General features: G+C 38.8%; 1 protein-coding gene across 5 annotated transcripts in view; it reads left to right on the top strand.

The window, feature by feature from the left end:
* Positions 1-22,041, top strand: part of ZNF407 (zinc finger protein 407) — a 517,289-nt gene that overhangs the window by 218,257 nt on the left and 276,991 nt on the right. For all 5 annotated transcript variants that reach the window (XM_082353374.1, XM_082353375.1, XM_082353372.1 and 2 more), the window contains exons 5-6: positions 15,275-15,441; positions 19,101-19,184. In XM_082353374.1, coding sequence (XP_082209500.1) covers positions 15,275-15,441; positions 19,101-19,184 — 251 coding nt within the window. The remainder of the gene's footprint in view (positions 1-15,274; positions 15,442-19,100; positions 19,185-22,041) is intronic.

The raw sequence follows: 22,041 nt of genomic DNA, 5'->3' as shown, positions 1-22,041 counted from the left end.
TCTAAGTACTTTTCTTCTGTCTCTCTTGCTTCTAAGTGACTCTGTGTATATTTCTTAGTGCTCTATTGCATATTATTTTTGAAGAACAGTAGATACCAGTAATCAATATAAACTTGCTTATTATGAAAAATGTTAGCGATATTTGGAACTGTACAGCACAATCTCTGGATGTTCCATGAGGTGGTTTGTAGAAATGAGGACAGGTGTCTCTTCCGTCTTTGGGCCCCTTTTCTTTAGTTCTTAGCTCTTAGGCACGTTTTTGTGAATATCATCATGTACATTCCTGTGGAATGCTTCATCTGTATCTTCTGGTTATATATAGGAGTCTCTTTTTATTCATCTTGTATTGTTATGTTTTCAATCCTAGTCTGTCAGTTTTAGTCACTAACTTTCCATTCAGTAACTGTTGGAGCACCTGCTCTCTGTAAGGCATTAGAGCAGCTTATTTGAGAGTGTGTTCTCTGTTCTTTTGCTGTTGTTACTATCTTACCTTCCCATACCTGTACTTTCTGGTTTTGGATTATTATAAAGCTATAATTTATTATTATAAAGCATAATTTATTAGATTGTCACTTTCTGTTGTTTTGCTTTACTGTCTTCGACAAATTAAAGAATAGAAAGCTCAAGCTTCTGTCTCCTGGAAGTCAGCCTTTTTATTCCAGTGGAGAATTAACTAGCATTTGGACTGCACATAGACCCCACAAATAGAAAGACAGGGCCTTTCAGGAGATAGAATCTCTCATCAACAATGATGGTTGGTTTATCCCAGACAGATATATTCGATTGACTCTTGGCCTCAGAACCCTTCTTTCCTATACTGGAGAGGACAGCCTTTGGTGGCATCGCTTCATGGATTTGGGTCTTTGGGAACACATCCTTAGGACCAGACTAAGTGGAAATTTAATTGAAATTAGACTTGTAGGGTTTTATTGTTGGGACATAGTTTGGAAGTATTTTATTTGAACTCCATTGCATGTGACATGTGTAGAAATTCAGGCTAAAAGAACAACCAAGGCACTGATGTCTCAGCTAAGTTGGTGTCAAGGCGGCTGTTTCACTTCTGTGGCGTGGCCTCCTTCAAGCAGCCTTGTTTGCAGTTTTAAACATGTCATTGGGAAAGTCATTTATCAGAATACTTCTTGCCATATTTTGAGCCTTCAATAAATTTTAGTTATATATGATTATTAAATGTTATAAATGTTTCTTAATACATCACTTTCCTGCCCTTACTACTGTGAAAGATATCAAGAAGTTGAAAATCTAATGTCCCTGAATTGTTTTGGGTCTTTTAGGGAATGTACGTAAATGAAAGGAGTAAACAGTTCAAAAGTCAATATGCGTGAGGTGGTGTGGAGTCAACTTGTGAGTGGCACATAAGCCGCAATAAGATCAGGACTCTTGTGTAACAGAGAATTAAACGAAACGTAGAATAAGGGTAGGTCTTTAGTGAGAGCTGCTCTGACTGTCTCAAAAATGTGATAATATCTTTTTATTGTTGAATACCTAGAACTATCTCTTCCAGAACTGTGACTGTGTGGTTACTCATGGCAAACAGAAGATGCTTCAGTTACAGTGAACAGCATCTATGATTAGCTGTCAGCTGTATGGTATTCACAGTGTAGGCTTATAAAATCATTGAACACTGATGTCTGAACTATCTGAATACAAATATAGTGAGGTTTTTGACTTTAAAAATTGAGAAGAAAAAAATGTCTTTCTTTTTAGAGATCTGATTTTACACTGCCTCAATAAATAGCTCAACTCTTGTTTCTCTCAGTAGTACTCTGATTGTTTCAGCTATGTATCAATAACATTGTATGTTAGTATGGCATAGACAAGCCAGTGGTGGATAAAATTAGTGATTCTTTTAAATTTTACTTCAAAATTTATTTTGGCTAAACCTGTTTGTTTTGAATTATGCTTTTAAAACTCTGTTTGCTTACATATATATATTTAAAAAATGGAATGTGTGTTGGTAAATATTTTTAATACAGTAGTATATAAAGTGCTAAGTAAAAGTTCCCTTTTCCCAAATTGATGCCCTTCCTCTTCCTCCAGGCTTCCTCAGCCAAATCTTAGTTCCCACCCAAGGTTACTACTATTCACAGTGAATCTGTCCCTACTGTTTCTATTTGTCTATTCATACATATGTGTATGTGTGGTGTGTGTGTGTATTTTTGATATGTTGCATATTAAAATAAACTTAATTCTGTAAATTTTGTCCCTTTACAATATTTAATTAATTCATCATTTGAGCAGTTATTTACTGGGTACCTACTATGTGCTAAACCCTGTATTGGACCCTGGGGATATAGCAGAAAATAAAGCAGGCAAACGTTCTGCTGTCACGAGCTTACATACCAGTGTGGGGAGAAATTCAGCAAACAAAACTGAAAGTCCAGTATATGCCAGTATTAAAATAGTGATGATATAGTAAGGGAAAAGAGGGAAGAGCCAGGAGTGCTGGGTGGGGTATTTCAGCTCTCCATAGGTGGCAAGGGGAGCCTCTGTCAGAGAGAAGGTGACAAGTGATCTAGACCTGATTGCGGGTAGGAGAGGGGCCCCGTGAGTCTTTCAGGCAGAGGGAAAAGTGCTCAAGTGTCCTGAAGACGGTTGTGTGGGGCGTGGCCCAGGACTGCCAAGAGGCCGCTGTGCCTGGGGTGTGCACAGCGTGGGAAGGAGGACGTGATGGCAGCTCAGGCCATGTCAGGCTCCAGAGGACTCTGCCAGGACTTTGGTTTTTTTCTTCTGTGTGAGATTGGAGGGTATTTAACAGAGGCCTGGCACGGTCTGACTTATGCTATAGCAGAATCGCTGTTTGCAGTATGCAGAGAATAGACTGAACGGCAGGAAGGGAGGGGGTGGTGATGGCGGAGGCTGGGAGCTCTGTTGGACATTCTCGTGATGATCCTGACGTGAGAGCACGGTGAGTTGGACCCCAGTGGTAGCAACAGAGGTAGATAGAAGTGTCCAGACTCTGAATATATCTGAAAAGTCCAGCCCACAGGATTTACCAGTGGATTGGATGAGGTAAAGAGTAATGGATCACACCAAGGTTTGGGCATGAACAGTGAAGGGAAAAGGGGAAAATGAAGTCACGTCATTAACTAACGGGCAAAACCACTGTCAAGGGCAGGTTCCGTTGGGGGAGATGGGGAGCCAGGTTTAGACGCGGGACATTCGAGAAGCCTGCCGGCTATCCCAGTGGAGACGTCGTGTGGGCAGCTAAATACCGACTAGACCTCAGATATAAACGAGGATGTCATCAGAGCACAGGTCACCAAAGGAGTGCGGATGGCTCATCCAGTCTGCAGAAGGCAAGGAGGAACCAGGAGAGGGGGCTGCTGAAGATCACGAGACTCTCATGTTCTCAGGTCAAGGGAACGTTTGCGATCGGCTGCTGGCCTGGGTAGGTCAGGTCTTGCTCTTGGGCTGCATCTGACGTTGATTGAAGACACCTGTGTGCCAGGCTTGGCAGGACGCAGGGTGTGGCTGAATTACAGGAGAACAGGCTGTCTGCAGTCCCTGCCTGCTGGGCACACTTGGCTCCTCTCGCTGCACCCTTTCTAGGTGCCTTTGCTCAAATACTGTGTCCCCTGGACTCTGCTGTCCCCGCCTGATGCCTGGGGAGATCTGACCCTCACGGCACCTTCACCGCGGCTCCCACTTGGCCAAAAGCCTCCTTGTTACTGCCTTACGTGAAATAATTCTTGGACTTTAATTCATCTCCATGTATTTCAGTCTGAAGAATCTTTAATAAAAAATATAGTAGTGATACAAAGAGTTGAGCAGTTTTGTTTTCTTTGTATCATAAAGTCTAAACTAGCAACCTTTTCGACTTTCATTTTTATACCTTCCCAACCCATAATTGAAAAGTCTTTTTTTGTTGTTAACGTTATTTTGATAGCTTCAGTTAATTCTGTATTTTAGCTTCCCTAACACTATAGTTGCTCCAAGTATAAATATATTTTATCACCTACATCCTTCCAGTTGTTTGTGTTTTTTTTGTTTTTTGTTTTTTTAAATTTGTTTATTTATTTATTTTTGGCTGTGTTGGGTCTTCGTTTCTGTGCGAGGGCTTTCTCCAGTTGGGGCGAGTGGGGGCCACTCTTCATTGCGGTGCGCGGGCCTCTCCCGTTGCGGAACACGGGCTGCAGACGCGCAGGCTCAGTAGCTGTGGCTCACGGACTTAGTTGCTCCGCGGCATGTGGGATCTTCCCAGACCAGTGCTCGAACCCGCATCCTCTGCATTGGCAGGCAGATTCTCAACCACTGCGCCACCAGGGAAGCCCCCTTCCAGTTGTTTTTGCTTATGCACTTAATTATATTAGAAAGAAAGTTAGTTTAATATTTTGAATGCTGGAAGGTACATAATAAATGATGTTATTCCACATAGTCTTTTGTTTGAGGTGTTGAAGATTTGAAAAATTAGTATAAATGATCTATATGCAGTGTTTATAGATGCCTATCTGAATTTATCTTTTCAAAATAATTTAGAATATATGAGAAGTAGATGAAATCCACAAATCTATTTTGCAGAAAAGAATTCTATAGCTGTACACATCCAACTTTTTAAGTAAATAATACTCTTTTGTATTGAAAGGAAGCTAAATTAATTGCTTTGCCCTGCATTTAGGAGGTTGTTTCCACCCAAATGTACCTCATATATGTATGCACTTTCTATAGTTTTACTCCTGTTTCATTGCAGGCTACTTCACACCCATTGCATGGTGGACACGTGTGAGAAATGGTGGAGAGACTACTAGTATTTAACTACTTACTTAGTATTTAACTACTTACTCTCAGTTGAATCACAATAACTTTAAAACTCTTTAAAAACTTGTTTTTTATGTTAATCCAATTTTAGCACTTTCCCTTGGACTTACGATTTAGAAAAGAACAGATCAAATCCCTTACAACATGATCTTTCTACATATATGAATGTCAGAATATTGTGATGTAAATAAAGCAGGTGATGATCTATATCAGGCTCTGCAGTATTTACGCTGAATTCATCTTCTGAACTCACATCATGTCTTGGTGACGCTCCAGTGCACAAATACTCCAAGACATTTACTCTAGAAGTGTACTGTAACTGCTGCTCTTCGGACTAAGGTCTCAGAAAGGGTCAATTTCGTACTGAACTCTGAGATTACTGGGCAATACATCTCAACCCTTCTAGCTAATCTTACCTTGAGCTCAAATGGTTCCCTAGATCATCCTGACATGCTAGAAGACCGAGATGATGACAAAGGCCAGGACAATGAAATACCTAAGTTTGGAAAGGCTGCCTTTCCTGCTTCAGCAAATCACGCAGTCACCATCAGGGTGGACAGCCCTTTCTAAATCTGGCAAGTCTATTCAAATGTCTAGAAATTCTGTTTCCAAAGTAGATACATAAGGACCTACAGGATAGAGTGTAAACATCCCATATTTGCTAGTATGTAAGATGCACGGGTCTGTGGAACACGTTCCAGTATTATTGTACAAGAATATTTTTTAGGAAAAAAATATAATTTTTTATACACATATCGAAGGTGAATTTAAATTGTTTGGTAGAGAGAAATACTATTTTGTTCATTTCCATTTAACCTACTGTGTACCTGAGTCCTGTATGAAGTCGCATTTTGGATATAGTGGTGGTCCACTGCCCCTTAACTAATGTTAATATTTAGAGAATTACGTACGCTGGTGTCAGTTGCTGGTTCTAACGGTGCTGTAGTATTAACAGATTTAAATCTCCTACGTTAGGGGTGTAACCCAAGCACTGCTTATGATCAGCCTTGTTGTCTTCGGCTTATTAATTTTGTTAAGAAAACTACTGCTCTTTTTAAAATACTCTGATAGTTCTTCACTGGAGAGTTGGAGCTGACAAGGATTGCCGTAAGGAATCCAAGTAGGAAACTATGACTTTCTTATTATTGCTGTTTTAAACAATTGTGAACTAATAGATAATTCTCATGATTTACTATTCATAGAACACCAGTGATCTACACTGTAATATAAAATGATGTCTTGTGCTCAGTATTTTTAGAAATATTGACGTGAATACACACCAGGAATAAAAATTACATGGTCCTACTGAGGCTCAGAGAGGCTGCCCAAGGCCAGACACTTATTAACTTCTCTTTCCCCAGCAGCATGAATATGTGACCCCAAATATTATTTCTGAGTCAATGGCATGCCAGGAACTGAGCGGTTTTATTCATATGAAAGTGTCAGCTTTATTAGCAAAAGGGGATTGGAATCATCCATTCTATACAGATGCCTGATGTTCTTTACAATGTGTATTTGTCCTAGTAAAGCTTCATATAGTAATGTGAATGACACATTTTTTGGCATAATAATATAACACCATGGTGTGAAGACCTTATGACTTTTATAAAATCCTTACAAATCGTAGTTTCTTGATGAGTGGGACTGTGACAGATTGTCTGAATTGGGACAGACGTTTTTGTTTGTACTCAGCTTCCATTAATATATCAGTTGTGTTTAATGTTAACATATTAAAAATTAAAAGAAAATAACTTTAGGGGATTTTGTAGTTGATTTTTAAATTCGTGCTTCTTTCTATAAGCCTGTTTTTTGTTCTTACTGGTAAAATCTATCTTATTCATATTTACCAACCAATTCATTCTAATATAGTTAATACTGGAAATGGCAAGGGTAGCATCAGAAAACTTAGTAAAACCTTTTTCCATTGACATGCAACTGGTACAGTCTGTGAGGTTCTGAGCTCTGAAATAACATTTTTATAGCATCCGTAGGTATATAGCTAGACACATAGCAGTCTTTGTTAGTGCTGACATGCTGTTTGTAAGATTACGTGTTATGTGTCCCAGTGTATAAATGAGTTTGTCATGAATCTCAGATGTGGCTTGTATACAAGTGTACTGTATCTTTTTGATCATGGGCACTTGTGAAGGATAAAGCCACATTTAGCTCCTTAGAAAATTATAGTCAAATAATTGTGAAAAACAAACAATGGAAGGGAGATCGGAGAGGGGGAAAAGAAAAACAAAAAATAGATTGGTGGTTCCTTTTGTCAGATCAGAGTCAGATTTCTCTGTCTTTTTATCGGGGCCATTTCAGTCTGACTCAGCTTAAAGGATGCAGCTTTATTTCCCCCTCTCCGCAGCCTGCTCCCCACTCCCTCCCCTACCGTGATCAGCTCCGGGCTCACACACACACCACCTTCCCCACCTCTGCCGGGCCCTCCTCCAGGCTGGTCGCTGCCTGCCGCACTTGTTACTGGAGTCTGCTCTGTCCTTTGCGACTCACCTGAAGCCCCACCTCATCCGTGAAGCCTTTCCAGCTGCTTCACTCTATATTCACCAATGCTTTTTCTAAACATCTTTTCAAAAAGCTTTTTTAAAAAGTCCAACAAAATGTGGTGAGCTTTGGTTCTAATTATCTCACTGACATTAGTGTCTGCCATTGAGGCACAGGCTCCTTTTGGGGAGGCGTATGTATCTTTCCTTCACTTACAGGTCTGTACATGCATGAATCATTGCTAGACACACAGTAGATTCCAATACATACTTTTTAAAAAATTGATCAATTGATATAGAAGTATCTGAGCTATTATAATTTGAAGATTGTTAGGCTTGTGTTATAAATGTCCAAAGACTGAACGTCAGTCAAGACATTTGGGATGAATGTGTAAATGGGGTTTGAAATGCATTTTGTCATTGTAGCTCAAATTACTTATATCAGTAAGAGCAATGATTTAAAAGAAATTCTCTTTATATGGTCTTTAAACAGTAACATTAGTCCTTTATTTGTAACTGCTGTTTTAACCTTCCTTGCGTAAATCCAGTGTTTTCTTACCTAACCTGAAGCGATAAAATTTCATTTAGTCCAGACTAGAGGATTGTGGCAATTTAATATACGTCTTGTTCTCCAGGACTTGACTTCTATGGTTAGTTAAAATTATTTCAACTTTGCAAGCCCTCCAGCTCTGTGACACACTTGAAAGGGGGTAGTTTGAAAAGGACGGGGCAGCCTGCACTGAATGGGTCTCATATGCAGTATAATTCCTTCCACCTGTTCTTCTCATGTTGGCGTTTGAAAGCCCTGCAGGAAACATGAACTATTTCAGGACTGAACCAACTTCTCAAACCCTGCGAAGGGGCTTAGTGGACCTTTGTTTGCCAGCAGTGCTTGGTTCGGATTCTTTTACCCTGTACAGATCAGGGTGCTTTTGGGGGGTGCAGGTGGGGGGATGCGACCTCACCTAAGCCAGGGATTGGCCGACTACCATCTGCAGGCCAGATCAGGCCCACTGCCTGTTTTCGTAAACAAAGTTTTATTGGAACACAGCCACGCTTTCTTGTTTATGTACTGTCCACGGCTACTTCTGTGCTACCAAGGCGGAGTTGAGAAGTTGCATCGAAGACCTGAGGGCCCACCGAGTAGAAAATATTTACTGTCTTTTACACAGAGCCTTTCCTAACCCCTGTTGTGCTGAGGAGTTTTGGATACAGCACATGCAGTGGAACGGGCACAATTCCAGTCAAATTTGATAGGATGGTTTGGGGTAGGCCAGAGTTTATGGTCTCTTTGACAAAGAAAAATTTCATGGGAATGAGATTTTGAAGGATGAATTCAATCTTGAGGGCATGGCCCTTGTAATCCTTGAATGTTTTTCTTTGGAATGAGTCATTCTCTTGGTTCTTAGTGGACTAAGGCAACCAGGGATTAATATTCGGCCAATGCTCCTCCCAGAAGTAACTTTGACACAAAGCTTTGCAACCTTTGGAAAGAACTGAAAGGGCCAGAAAACATATTTCACAGCCTCTGGAATCTGAATAATACCTTAAAAGGCTTTAAAATGATGGCTTCAGCAAGAATGAGGTTAAATTTCTTTTCCAACTAGTTAACAAGGATCTAGCCTGTTAATTAGGCTAATTATCACCTGTTCAGGGCAAAAAATGCACTCAAGACTCTTGGCTTAAGTAGCAGGCTCCCTTGCTTGCTGTATAAAAGCCCTCACAGGAGGTTTCCAGCTTTCATCTGTAAGCCACACTTGACTCTGAAGGGTTGAATTCAGTAAATGAAACCTTCCTAATCTTAGGTCTTTGTGGCTTCTTGATATAAATCATGCTCATGTTTTATATATAATCAGGAACAGGTCACTCTCCAGAGTCCAGCCTGATTTAAATAATCTGGATATTAGTGTTATATATTTTTGGTTTCAGGATATAACTTCATTCATTGAGTCAGGTTTTTTTTTGGATCTAGTACGCACACACAAGTATTTGGAAGGAGGTGGCCAGAGGAACCCCGAGTGTATTCCTTGTTATTACTCACCTGTCAGTGTACCTTTTCAATTTTCAATTTAGAGAAAACAGAGATTCTTACTTTCCATGCAGTTTAAAGTTGCATATTTTATTTAAACATATATATAGTACTTGAAACCTCATAAAACTAAGATGAACAGGATTACTTTGGAGTAATATTGGGGTAATTAATGTGGATTTAGTGCCTGTTTTACATGAATAAGTAGTTTAAGTCTAAAAACAGTATTGTATGTTTTTCCTCAGATGTTTCCTAGGCCAGAAACAGTATAGGCATCTCACAGTTCCGATGCGTATAGATATTGGATTTGTTACCATGGCAGAATTTCTTGAACTTCATTTTGCTTTGTTATCTTTTGGATACTTTTTCAGCGTTAAGACTCATGTGAATTAACTGAGATTGAAGTTGCTCTTTAGTGGTTGTCTTTATATGCCTTTTATGTGCTTCTTTGTTCAAGAAAGTGATTGTTTTTCAGTTTTATTTGCAGCTCAGCAGAAATTTGTAAGGTAGCCCTACTGGGCAAAGACCCCATCATATTCTATTTTTGTTTCATCTCTTAGTGTATTATTATGTAATTATTAAATTATAATAATTTTAAAAGGAGGCTGTTATCCCAAAGAAACAGCCTGCATATTGGTAGTATCTGAGTAACTTAGAAATTGTTGAAACAGATTCATTAGTATATTGGACTGTTTTGCTAGGAATCATACAAGCCTTGTATTGTTTTCAGTTCTGTGTTTATTCATAAAGACCAGCAATACCTGTCAGTTAAGGTTTTGCAACATCAGTTTACTGTTAAAGTAGTCATTTTGAATCAGTCAGCACCTTTGTTTCAGAGTTTTGAAAGATAATAACTGCATGATTATTTAATGTTTTAATAAAGTTTAGCTCATTTCATTTGTAGCAGATCTTGCTCATTGCTGTTTTTTTTTGCAGATATGAATTTGTATGATTTATTAACTTGACGTGACATGTAGAAAAGAAATTTTGGATTACTTAATTAAAATATTCACTTTGAACTGTGAAATTTTTCAAAAACAATGAAAACACTTTTTAAGATGTTAACATATGACCTTGTTTACTTTGTATTCCTTTTAAAAACAACAAAAATGTGCAACTGTAGTTAGCTCTCTAGCCCCATATGCATGCCTTACCCCTCTTCTCAGAAACAAGCAGTATTCACAAATTATGATGTCATGCATGTTTTTGCATGTGGACCTCATATGTTTATATTTAATATTTCTATGCTTAACTTGCTTTGTTTCAGTGCAGTTACATTTTTGAGATTGTTTAACCCATGCTGATAAATGTAGCTCATTGATTAATTTTAACTTCATTATGATATTCCATTTTATGATTAAACTCATTATTTTTCTACTCCGCAGCTGATGGATATTTAAGTTTGTTTACATCTTAATGGGGATACTTTTTTTTTTTTTTTTTTTTAAACATGTCTGTACTTGAGCCTGAGTTTCTCAATCATGTTAACCCAGACTGGGCTTTCCGGGAGAAAGGCAAAGGATATCTACAGCTCTAAAATGCATCACTAAAGCAACTGTATTCCAAATTATTCTGAATTGGAGAGATTAGAAAAGAACATAAAAATATACTAGTGACAATTCTTACTGTATTTCAAAAATCATAAAGTAATAAAGCATCAAAGTATCAAAGTACTTCTATCTTCATATGTAAGTGGGATGTGTGCAGATTTTTTATTAATTTGCTAATAAATTGACTGAATAAGCCACCTAATAGGGTTTAAAAATTTTAAATAACATTTAAAAGTATAATTTGAACAAGAGGAGTATAGACTCTCTTGTTAGGATACTTACCTTGTGTAGTAATATGGAAAGATAAAGTTAGGGGCGCAACTCGAAGTAGAAGTGTTATATATTTTGACAAAACTTATCTGCCCTTTAGGCATTCATAAACAGACAATTGCTCTAACACAGTCTAAGGCAGAAGTATCTATTAAGATAGTACCATTGATCATATAACTCTTAACTTTCATATGACAGTTACCCACACGAAAATGGGTTTTATTCCAAAAGTTTTAGCAAAAAACTGGATAATAATCCCTGGAAGCCAGGAACTTTGTAATGACAACACCTCTTGGTAGGAACCACTCAAAGGTGCGATGACGCAGAACATTCTGTGTTTAAGATCATTGCCCACAAAATGGTCAAACCATTGCTACATTGTCTTCTAATTCCTGCTTTGCTGTTGAGAAGTCTGGTACCATTTTAATTTATTTTGCTTCTGATTTTTTTTTTTCTTTTGAAACCTTCTAAGATCACTTTATATCCAGTAGAAACATCTAGTGCAGACTGAGGAAAGGGGAGGGGACAAACTGCCCTTTTTCATTACAAGTCCATAGCACTATTTGGCATTTTGAACTTTTTATCAAACGTTATAAAGTAGCTCGATTACATCAGAGTGGAAATGATGTGGACCTCCACCTGCTCTCCCCTAGACGTGGCCTTCTCCTTAGCACCTTTGCTGTCCCTGTGCTATGGCCTGCCATACCATTTTTCTTTTTAGTTCAGTTCATAAATATTTAAATTTTAAAAATTAATTTAAAATGTTTAGAATACCAGAGAAAGGATATGAAACAAATACGGCAAACATGGATATTATCATCTGGGTACATAAGCCTTGGTGGTAGATATGCATCTCTGTCATTTGCTGTATGTTTGAAATATTGACATTTATAAAATAAACACAAATGCTGAGGAAGGAGAAAAGACCAAACAGCATGAGGATCGCGGGCCCTGGGTGGCCTGAATGACCGCTGTTGCTGTTGTGTACAGATCTCACATTCCGACTCTGAGTCTGGTGAAATTACGTAAGGAACGAGACTCTTCACCACCAGTTCCCTTCATCCCATTGGTCCAAAGTTATTTATGGAACAGCTCTGGGTACCAGGCACTTTTATGGGCCGTAGGATATACGGTGAGCCAAACACCATCATACTGTTGTGTGCTTACCTTGTTTGCCCTTTTAGGTTGTACTTTTACGTGATTGTCACTCGTTGTACATCCTTCAACTGACTGACTTTGTAACTCCCTGCACAAGAGGAGAGATGACTAGCGAATTTTATGCCAAATAGATCTCTTTTTAATATATTGTCAATTCAGTTAAACAAGAAGTTTCTGATGGAAGACCACCATGTGGGGATAGAAAAGCATTTATATCATTTAACCCAGTCTAATGTAGGTCCCGGGGCTTCACTGATGCGTGGGAAACTGGACGGCCGTCCCCAGTTGAGGGGCAGCAGCCGATAGAGCCACAGTTGACACAGCCTGTCGGGGCCCGGAGCGCCCACCTCTCTGCCTCTCCCCACACTGCCCCTTACCCGTCCTTCCTGCTGGCTCTGCATTTCCACCTGTTTTCCAACGTCTAAATTAAATGCCATCTCTGGGAAACCTTCTTTAATCCGCCCTGTCCCATTAATTGCTTCTTCTTTTAAATTTATGATGGCCTTTTACGTTTTTTCCTGGCATTGAGGTTATCTTTGTGAAGGATTTTCCTCACGTAGGAGCCTGTGATTTTCTTGAGAGCCAAATCTGACTCTTTTCCCTCTTTGTTTCTACTGTCTCGAACAGTGTTTGTGGTATAGTGGATGTTCAGGTCTTTCTGAAGTACATGAAGAATACACAGTGATGCCTTTCCTTCTTGGGTTCTCGTGGCAGAGCAGAACTGCACATTTTCACTTAGGCTCTGTCCTAGTGACACATCCAGGTGGGCTTCCTGAAGGCCCCCAGGAGAGCGGATCCCTTGGATGGACGTCGTCCTTACTCGTTGCATGGTGGCAGATAGTTTACAGTGTTTGAGGCTCAGAATTGTGCAGTTCCAGGAAACCCCCCACTGATGAGTAGGTCTTAGTCTTTATAAGGACACTTTACATTGGTAACATTTCAGGTTCTTTTCAAAGTACCAGTGCATGCACTTATTTTCATAAAGCAAATTGTAAAACACGTGAGGTTTCCTGAAAGTCAAGCGGTGGCCTTAGTTCTTTGTTATCTGGCTTTTGTCATTTCATGACAGGCTCTAAGCTCTAGTTTAACATTTTTATTATGTATGAATAATAGAGTACATATATTGAGGTTTCATAGATGTAATTTTGTTAAATGTACATCGTGGAAGATTTAAAAATGAGGGATTTATTTTGTCATTCATAAAGTTGTAATACAGTCCGGAGTAACTATTTATTAAAAGATAGCATCTACTTAACCTCCTTATTTATTTCTTTTAGGAGAAGGTTAGATCCACAATAAATACATGAAGAAATAAGTAGATAGGGGAATTTATCTTGGAAATAAGATCCCTGTCATGGTTTTGAAATGTTAAATGCATGAAGACCCGTCAAAGAGATATACGGACATGATATTTTTTTACAGCGCATTTCGAAGTATTTAGTTATGTTTGTCATTCTCTAGTACCAGTAAGCAATGATCAAATGATACAGTAATTTCAAAGTCGGTCTGTGTTGAGGGGTGTAAATATAGTTTCTCTACTCATACATTCTATAAACATATTAATTGGCAATTTTAATATTAATGAAGCACTTAAGATATTTTATATGGCATTTCTTAAATATTTAGCAGTTTTTACTTCTGTTGCATTTAAAATATAATGTTATAAAAATATTACTACATATAACAAATGAAGAGAGATTTTTATAGAAGGTAATTTCATAATTCGATTAAGAATTTGTGAAACCTGAATGATTAATTTGTTAAAGTAATCCACATTTGCCTCAAAATGAGAAAATTAATTAATTGGAGCTTGGAATATTTTTTTCTACCCTTATGGGACTAAGAAAGTTTGTAAAATTTTAGTTAAAAACGTTTATGTAAAGAGTATACTCTTTATATCTCCTTATTTATATCATAATTTAAAACACAGATATTATAATCTTATTTTTAAAATTGTATTAACTTGCTAAAAGTGTAGACCAAACTTATGATAGTCAAATCAAGCTGCCATAGTCTGTCTTTTTTGTGGCATTGTGCTTGTCAACTTATTAAAATATTTTAATTTTGAATATTGGGTTTTAATTTGCTTTTATTTGACTGTTCATTATCCTGAATTAATTAGCTGGACATTATTAGTCACAGGGATTGCTTTAAACTAAATTGTATTAGAAATAAAAAGTAAATTTTAGTGATGATTTCCTGAATGCAAGTGAAAAGGGACAGAAGCTCGACCAGAGAAAGTATTAAAGTTTTTTTGTTGATGGTTCATATTGCCTGGATTATTAAAGGTATTCAGAGATCTTTAACTGGGAACTGTGGGGCTGAAATATTTTCTGACGTGAGTATTGATTTGTTATTTTCAGTTTTCATCCCATACAGGAAATAATTGAGGTTTCTTTTTCTCAAAGGCATACTTTATGAAAAGTTGTATTTATAATCTTATTTTTATTCTTATCAAAGGGGACTTTTTATGTACCCGTGTGGTAACCCAGAAGGACACGTTGTTAAAAAGGAGACGCCCCTGGAGCGCGCCTCTCCTCCGAGGGAGCAGCGTGGTGTGTGCCGTTGCGGGCGGGCTGGGCTCTGAGTGCCGCCCGGCCCCAGCTGCCTCCGCCTGGCAGAGAGCAGGGGTGTCTGAGTAGTTTAGTACGGATAGCTTTTCATTTAGCCTTTGCTCTGACAGCCCGTGCCCTGGATAAGTGGTGTAGGCCTGTACAGGTGAAATCTATTCTCACATTTGCCTCAGGGGTGACTGGACTGTAACAGAATTTTTCAAACCCGTTGGGCCCAACCGCAAAGCAGAGAATAAATGGCTGAAGTGCCAGGCCTGGACAGAAAAATCAATGCCTGGTTATACAGACATGACAGACCAGGCCCGCAGTTCTCCTCGCGACACCCTGCACTCGCCACACTGCAGGGCTGGAGCGGCACCTCTCTGGGCCCGAGGTGCTCCCGTGAGGGTAATATTTGCATCCTTTTCTCTCCACTCCATGCAGGAAGTTTACATGCCGCCTGTGTGATAGAAGTTTCACAGAGAAGTGGGCCCTGAACAACCACATGAAACTCCACACGGGGGAGAAGCCATTCAAGTGTACCTGGCCTACCTGCCATTACTCCTTCCTCACGGCCTCCGCCATGAAGGACCACTACAGGACGCACACAGGTGTGCCGTCCGCCTGGGCCCAGTGGTGGTGGTAGTGGGGGGTGGTCGTCTCAGCAGCAGTCCGTAGAAAGGAATCCCTGTTTGAAGAGTTTGAGATTGTGGTAATTACATGTTAAAAGGTATGGCATCATTTCTTTGTGTTTTGATGACGCTTAGCGTAATTTTTAAGTGACGTTCTAATATTTGTGTGTGTGTGCGTGTGCACACGAGCATGTGTTCACATGAAATAAGTTCCATATTCCAAAGCTGATTTATGTTGCGTGTGGGTACATATATGTGTTTGTGTTTAAACATATCTTTTTAGGTGTGATCATTATAGAAGATCATTTGAGGAGATTAAATTTTCATAGAGAACTTGTCTTATATTTGTTACTGATATGGACTCAGTGCCATAATGTTTCTGAACATTATCGAATCTTGGTTTTTATGTACCACTTGACATTTTTAAAATCAATTTAATATTTCTCTTAAGAGAATACTATCAGATCCAAGAGTTTTTGAAATTACTACAAAGAGACTAAACTGAATTTAGCTAGTATAAATTTTTTAGATAATTGAAAAAGTACAAATTCACATACATTTTACATCAAAACATTTAGTGGACTGTTTGGAATTTAAACCAACTGATAGTAAAAGCAGCACACGGAATACATCTGTGCTGGGCATGGTCCTGAGACCTCTCAGTTTGGACCTTCATGAATATATTTCTCCTACCTGCCCTGTGGTTCTATTCAATGTATATGACATGCTTTTCATTATCTAAGGACAGAGGGCCCCTAAACTCCTTACAAGTGTGTAGTCGAGTGCTTGCCTTATCTCACTGTGGCGAGATTACTGAGAGCTATTTGGTGTTTTGTGGTCTTCTTCCTCTTTACAGCTCTCAGAAAGTATTTTGTTTCAAGGAAAAAATAAATTTTAATCAGCATTCCCAAATGTTCTTCTGATTGCCAAGAATCCTGTATTATTGTTAGAAATTATAGGTTAAAAGTTCTTCTGAAGCAGTTTGTGGGAAGCCCAGGCCTCCTTAGCTTCCTTGACAAGGGCGTTGACGATTTAAGGTCTCCAGCCTGCCCTGAAAGATCACTTATATCGAACAGCAGATGAAAAGCCAGTGCAGATGTAATTTATCGTCGGCGTTTCCTTCTAAAGAATAATTGTGGAGACTTGGCTGGATCAATAATATGGATTTTTGTTGTTAGGTCTTGTAGTCTGCACCATAATGAGAGATAGGGGACAGTGGCTGTTTTCTAATAGAAAATAAAGGATTGGTTTCCGTGTCTTTCTACATTTGAAAGCAAAATGGCACACTTGAAACTAATTCAAGTTGTTAAGAAAAGTCTCCTATTATATCTCTGCTATCATATAAATATGGCATGTTAAGTGAACCCCCTTTTTATTGAGTATATTACATTTAGTTTTTTCTTAAAATTTTTTTTCTTGAAAAATACTCAATTGTCCACTATCCAACCCTAACTCCCCCTACCCCCTTGGAAAAAAAAAAAAAAAAAGGGCAAGTGAAAATTGAATTTAGAGTGACAAACAAATCAAGCCGCCAAGGTAAATATGACATACAATACATTGCAGACTAACATCCTAGATAAAAATCCTGCACATCAAAAAATCAAGGTCACTAATATATCTAGAACCAAATCACATGGAAAATTGATAATTTTGTCTTTGTGCCTATACATATCTTAAAATAGGAAAGGGAATAAAACTTAGTGTATACATGCAGCACATATACCTGTAAAAATGTAAATTTCATTAGGATTTGTCTGTCAATATTTATATCTTACAAGAAAGATGTAGATTGCGAAGAAGTTCATAAACGAGGGAAAGGAATCATAGTCTGCTTGAGTCCAGAAATAGTAAGAATACTCTTTCCTCATCAGGTATTTTGCTGGCTGGGTAGCACAGCACCAGTCTCTTCTCCGCCACACACCACCAGATGCATAGGTGTGTGTGATCTTGTGTGTGCGTGTGTGGACCGCAGTACACACATTTCCGCACACTCGAAGGGGTTAATGCCCACAAAGCTGTGGTGATGAATAAATTGTAGAGAACAATTTTGTCTCAACACAGAATAGTATGTTAATATTAACGAGCAAATTATCTTTTGGGATTTTAAAAAAAGTCTACTTTCAGTGTTATTTAATTGATAATACAGCGAGTTAGAAAGATTTATATTTCAAATTGATTAAATAATTAAATGAGTGATTGTAATTAAACTTTATTCTTCGCAGCCCATCTACTCTATTCTTTTTTTCTGTATTGATATAATGATGCCAAGGAATGAACTTAACCCCAAAATAGGAAAGTAAAGATAGGAAAAATACTTAAATTCAGCTTTATTTTATAAATGATAATAATGAGCATTTTAATGTACCATTGGGAAATAAGATTAAACATAATTTGGTTAAAACTCTCTTTATTAATATATGTTCATTTAAATTAGAGAAGCTAGTATTGCTCTCAGGTAAAGGGAAGACTTTCTGATTACGGTAGTTACTCTGCCTTCCTATATTTACTATTTTTTCTAACCTTAAAAAGCCAATTACCATTTCCACAACACCTCAAGCTAAACTTCTGTTGTGATACACCTAAACATTTTAGAACAAAGCAGGCTGACGTGGGCAAAAACCCTTGAAAGACTTGTTGCATTAAACATTCACATGAGTAAAGTAGATAAAGATAGATAAAATGATTTGTTTTATTTTTGAAAAGTATTTTATAATTTCACTGACTCTCTCCAAGGTGTTAGCATTTTTATTCTCCTTTTCTCTTCTTTGGGAGCCTTACGGGATAAACTGCCTAGGTGCCAGCACTTATTGCCCAAATACGCTGTAGAATAGAGAGAGATTGCATTTATAAACTGTAGGGCAGAATGTTAGCTTGTGTAAAAATGTTTTTAAAAATGAACATTTAAACATTTTTAACAAAGTCTGCCAAATCTGACTCTAATTGTTGCAGAGTTTTCCAGTCAAGAGTTATCACTAAAGATGAATAATAGGAGTTTTTATACAATTTCTTTAGCAATCCCTAGACTTCCTTTTTTGTGCCATGAAAGTTTGAGGAACATAAACAGCACTGAATTGAGTAATGTAGATTTTATTGTTACTTGGGATCTTCAGTATATTCAATGAAACTGTTTAATTCTTATTGTTAAGTAGGAAGTTATTAAAGAAGATGCTGATAGAATCAGGTAAAACCGATTCAATATCCTTCAGTTGTTAGAAAATTCAGTATGTTTTATTTAAGCAGAATCATGTATACTGTATATTAACAGTTCCAAGCAATCTTTAGTCAGCTCAGAAAGTCCAGATGTATGGGAATTGTAAAAAAATCAGGATATGCATAAAAACTGTTCAAGTGCATAAAGCAGCCCCATCTGGAAGACATCTACCAGAAATGAAGTTGTACAAAACCATTCCATTGATAATAAAGCTAATTTTTATGGGTCTGACAAGTATGTAATTATGTTCAGTGGTGCTTTTCAGATTTTATCACAGTCAATAAACCGCAGTGGTAATTTCATTCCCATTTGACATATTTACATGGAAACATTTGATTGGAGGAATTAGTAACCCTGAAAGCCTTGATAGATATGTTTTAATGATCTGTGACCTCCGCAGTCCGTCATCTGTTTATTGTTGCAACAGGCGAGAAGTCGTTCCTGTGTGACCTGTGTGGCTTTGCTGGCGGGACCCGGCACGCCCTCACCAAGCACCGCAGGCAGCATACAGGTCAGTCCAGCCGCCCGGCCCTCGGCCTGCCGCTCAGGAGGCAGCCAGCCCAGGGGGGCCCCCCCGCATTCGTGCTTGGCCCTGGATTGCCTGTCTTTCCGATTTTTGTAAACTCTGTGTACTTGAGGGTCTACGGAAAATTGTGCTTGAATAATACAAGATTTTAATTCGTCTGCTTTTACGTATTTATAAAGTAAGCCTGCTGCATGTCTTATGGATCAGGTGTCCTGTAAAGTCGTGTCAAGCAGGGGGAGAACAGGGTCTGGCCTCCGGTGTGCAGACACACCAGCTGCTTCTCTGCGGCAGAGCCCTGCCTTGGGGGTGGTCCGTGAGCTGGGGTGAAGCTGGGGGGCCCGCCTTCCTCTCAGTCGGTCCCTCCCCGTCTGCTTTCCTGCTCACGCCACCTTTTAGCTGCTTCTCACCTGCTTACCAACAGCCCTGCCTTCCCATCTTTGTCTCAGCCTCTGGAACCACCTGACTCTCTAGCCAGCAATCCCTCTGCGAGTTGGAACCAAGTAGATGTGGTTGTAGCTCAATGCAGCTTCAGGTATTTTTGCGATTAAGAATGGAAAGCAGTCGGGACTTCCCTGGCGGTCCAGTGGTTAAGACTTCGCCTTCCAATGCAGGGGGTGCGGGTTCGATCCCTGGTTGGGGAGCTAAGATCCCACATGCCTCACAGCCAAAAAACCAAAACATAAAACAGAAGCAATATTGTAACAGATTCAATAAAGACTTTAAAAATGGTCCACATTTAAAAAAAAAAAAAAGAATGGAAAGCAGTGAAGAGGCAAGTTAAGCAGATAAGGACATTGAAGAGAATCCTTTTTTTTTTTCATGATGGGCATTCTTGGTGATTCAACAAAATAAACTAGATACCTTGGTTAGGAACACATAAGAATGAAAAGTTTTAAACATCTATTAAAGTTGGTTACCTATTGATATGCTGTAATAGGTCTTATAAGTAATTACTTTAACTTCTGAATTATATACTCCTGGGACAGTGCTGATTTTTGGTGATGTTCCTTGTAACTATTAATAGAACCACTTTTTACCCTAAAAAGTGTTCTAGTTTAGGTAATAAATCATATGGTAACAGAATTTGTAACTCATTGTTAGACTTTTACTTGGGTTCCATGAGAATAGTTGAGTTTGGCAGTTATACTCAAAATGGCATAAATGTAAAATACATGAAGTATGTTGTTTATGGTACATTTTGATTCTTGATATGCTATATTTAGCGCTTAGCTACAAGGAGCTTTAATGCCCATTATGGTATTTATAAGATCAGTGAAAATTAATGCTAGCCATTCCTTTTGGATCTTAAGTTTATATGATACAAATTTCTATGTGGGATAAGGATTATTATTGAGTCAAGAAATATCCAATGTTAATATAATGTTGAAAACTCAAACTTGGTAAACATAAAACTCTATTTTAAGTTTGTAGTAGCAACCTGTGGTCACATTTTCTTTTAATCCAGTGATTTACAGTTTCGGTGTAAGAGATGGCAGAAGAGCCCAGTGGATGGCGGTCATCCTTGGCTACTATGTTGGACAGGTTGGGAATATGTGTGGTAAAGTGTGTTCATGTGGGGTTTTCTGATTCTTCATGTTTCAGCTTATTGATGCCCCAACTGTTGCCATGCAGATGGTGTCGCCCTGGCGTGGCCCTGGGCGTCAGCAGACTCCCCGGTGCCGCCGTTGGCAGCGTGGCCGTGCTCCCTCTTCCCGCTGCCGAGGGCCCGGTCATGCTGTGATCACAGGCGTTTACAGGTGATCGATCATGAACCTGCATCGAGCAGGCACAACTTTATATTTTATGTCAGGTCCAGAGGCTCCTTATTACTTTGCTATTAACTTTATACCACGTAGGACAATGTCTCGCAGACAGAGGCATCTGTCTTTTTGGCATTTATCTGCCTCTGTGGCACAAATCAAACATGATTCTTTAGTACCAAAGTCAGTTCAAACAGCTTAGCCAAACAGTACTAAGCCAAACAGCTTCGTACAACTCAGTCTAGGCCCTTAGCTTTTATGCTGGATTTATAATATTTAAGCAACACAGAACTTTTTTTTTTTTTTTTCAAGGCCAGATTTGTTGGGCCCATTTGAAATCTGTGTTTTTCTGATGTATTCCTCTTTGACATGGTTTACCTTTCTACTACAGAGTGCCCACCCAAACTACAATCAGCTTGGAAAGGGATAGGTATCAAAAGTGTTCCAAATGGCGTAAATAATTCCCCACTGCAATACAGACTGTCTAGGGGGCTGACACAAAACATCTTCCACTCCAAGATTTACTTTTATCTGGTAAAAGGGTCACCTGTCAGAGACCCTTGATTCAAGGGCACAGGAGCAAATCCTCACATGTAGTTGAAGAGCCTTGGCCGGCTTAATGACCACCAGCCCGCCCAAAGGAATGCGGTGCGAGCTTCCAGGAGAAGGGCTTGGCCCGTCTGACAGATTGTTGACACACAAAGGACACCTCTCTCTGTCCATAAGCCATGCCGGTGCTGGTGTCCCTCCTCCGGCTTCCTTTTACTCTTCTGTCACGGGGACCTCAGGTGCAGAATATTCCTCAGTGGTTATTTTCGCCAAGATTACCACTTGAAAAGGAAAGTATGAAGAACACAATTTAAACTACTGTATACTCTTATGTGAGGGAAACAGGCAGAAAGGAAATTTCACCAGCAGGATATATGCAGGCAGCCCTGTTGACTTACAGACAGCATTATTCAAGAGTAGTTAACATCTCACTCATAGGTTTATTCATCCTTCTGGCTTTAGAATGACAAAGAATTCAGAAGGACTGTTCCCAATGCACCAAATCAGTTTGATCACTCCATCAAAAATTTTTC

This window comes from Balaenoptera borealis (assembly GCF_965194805.1).
Source record: "Balaenoptera borealis genome assembly, chromosome: 14".
Taxonomy (NCBI): domain Eukaryota; kingdom Metazoa; phylum Chordata; class Mammalia; order Artiodactyla; family Balaenopteridae; genus Balaenoptera; species Balaenoptera borealis.
This window is presented reverse-complemented; position numbering and strand designations above follow the sequence as displayed.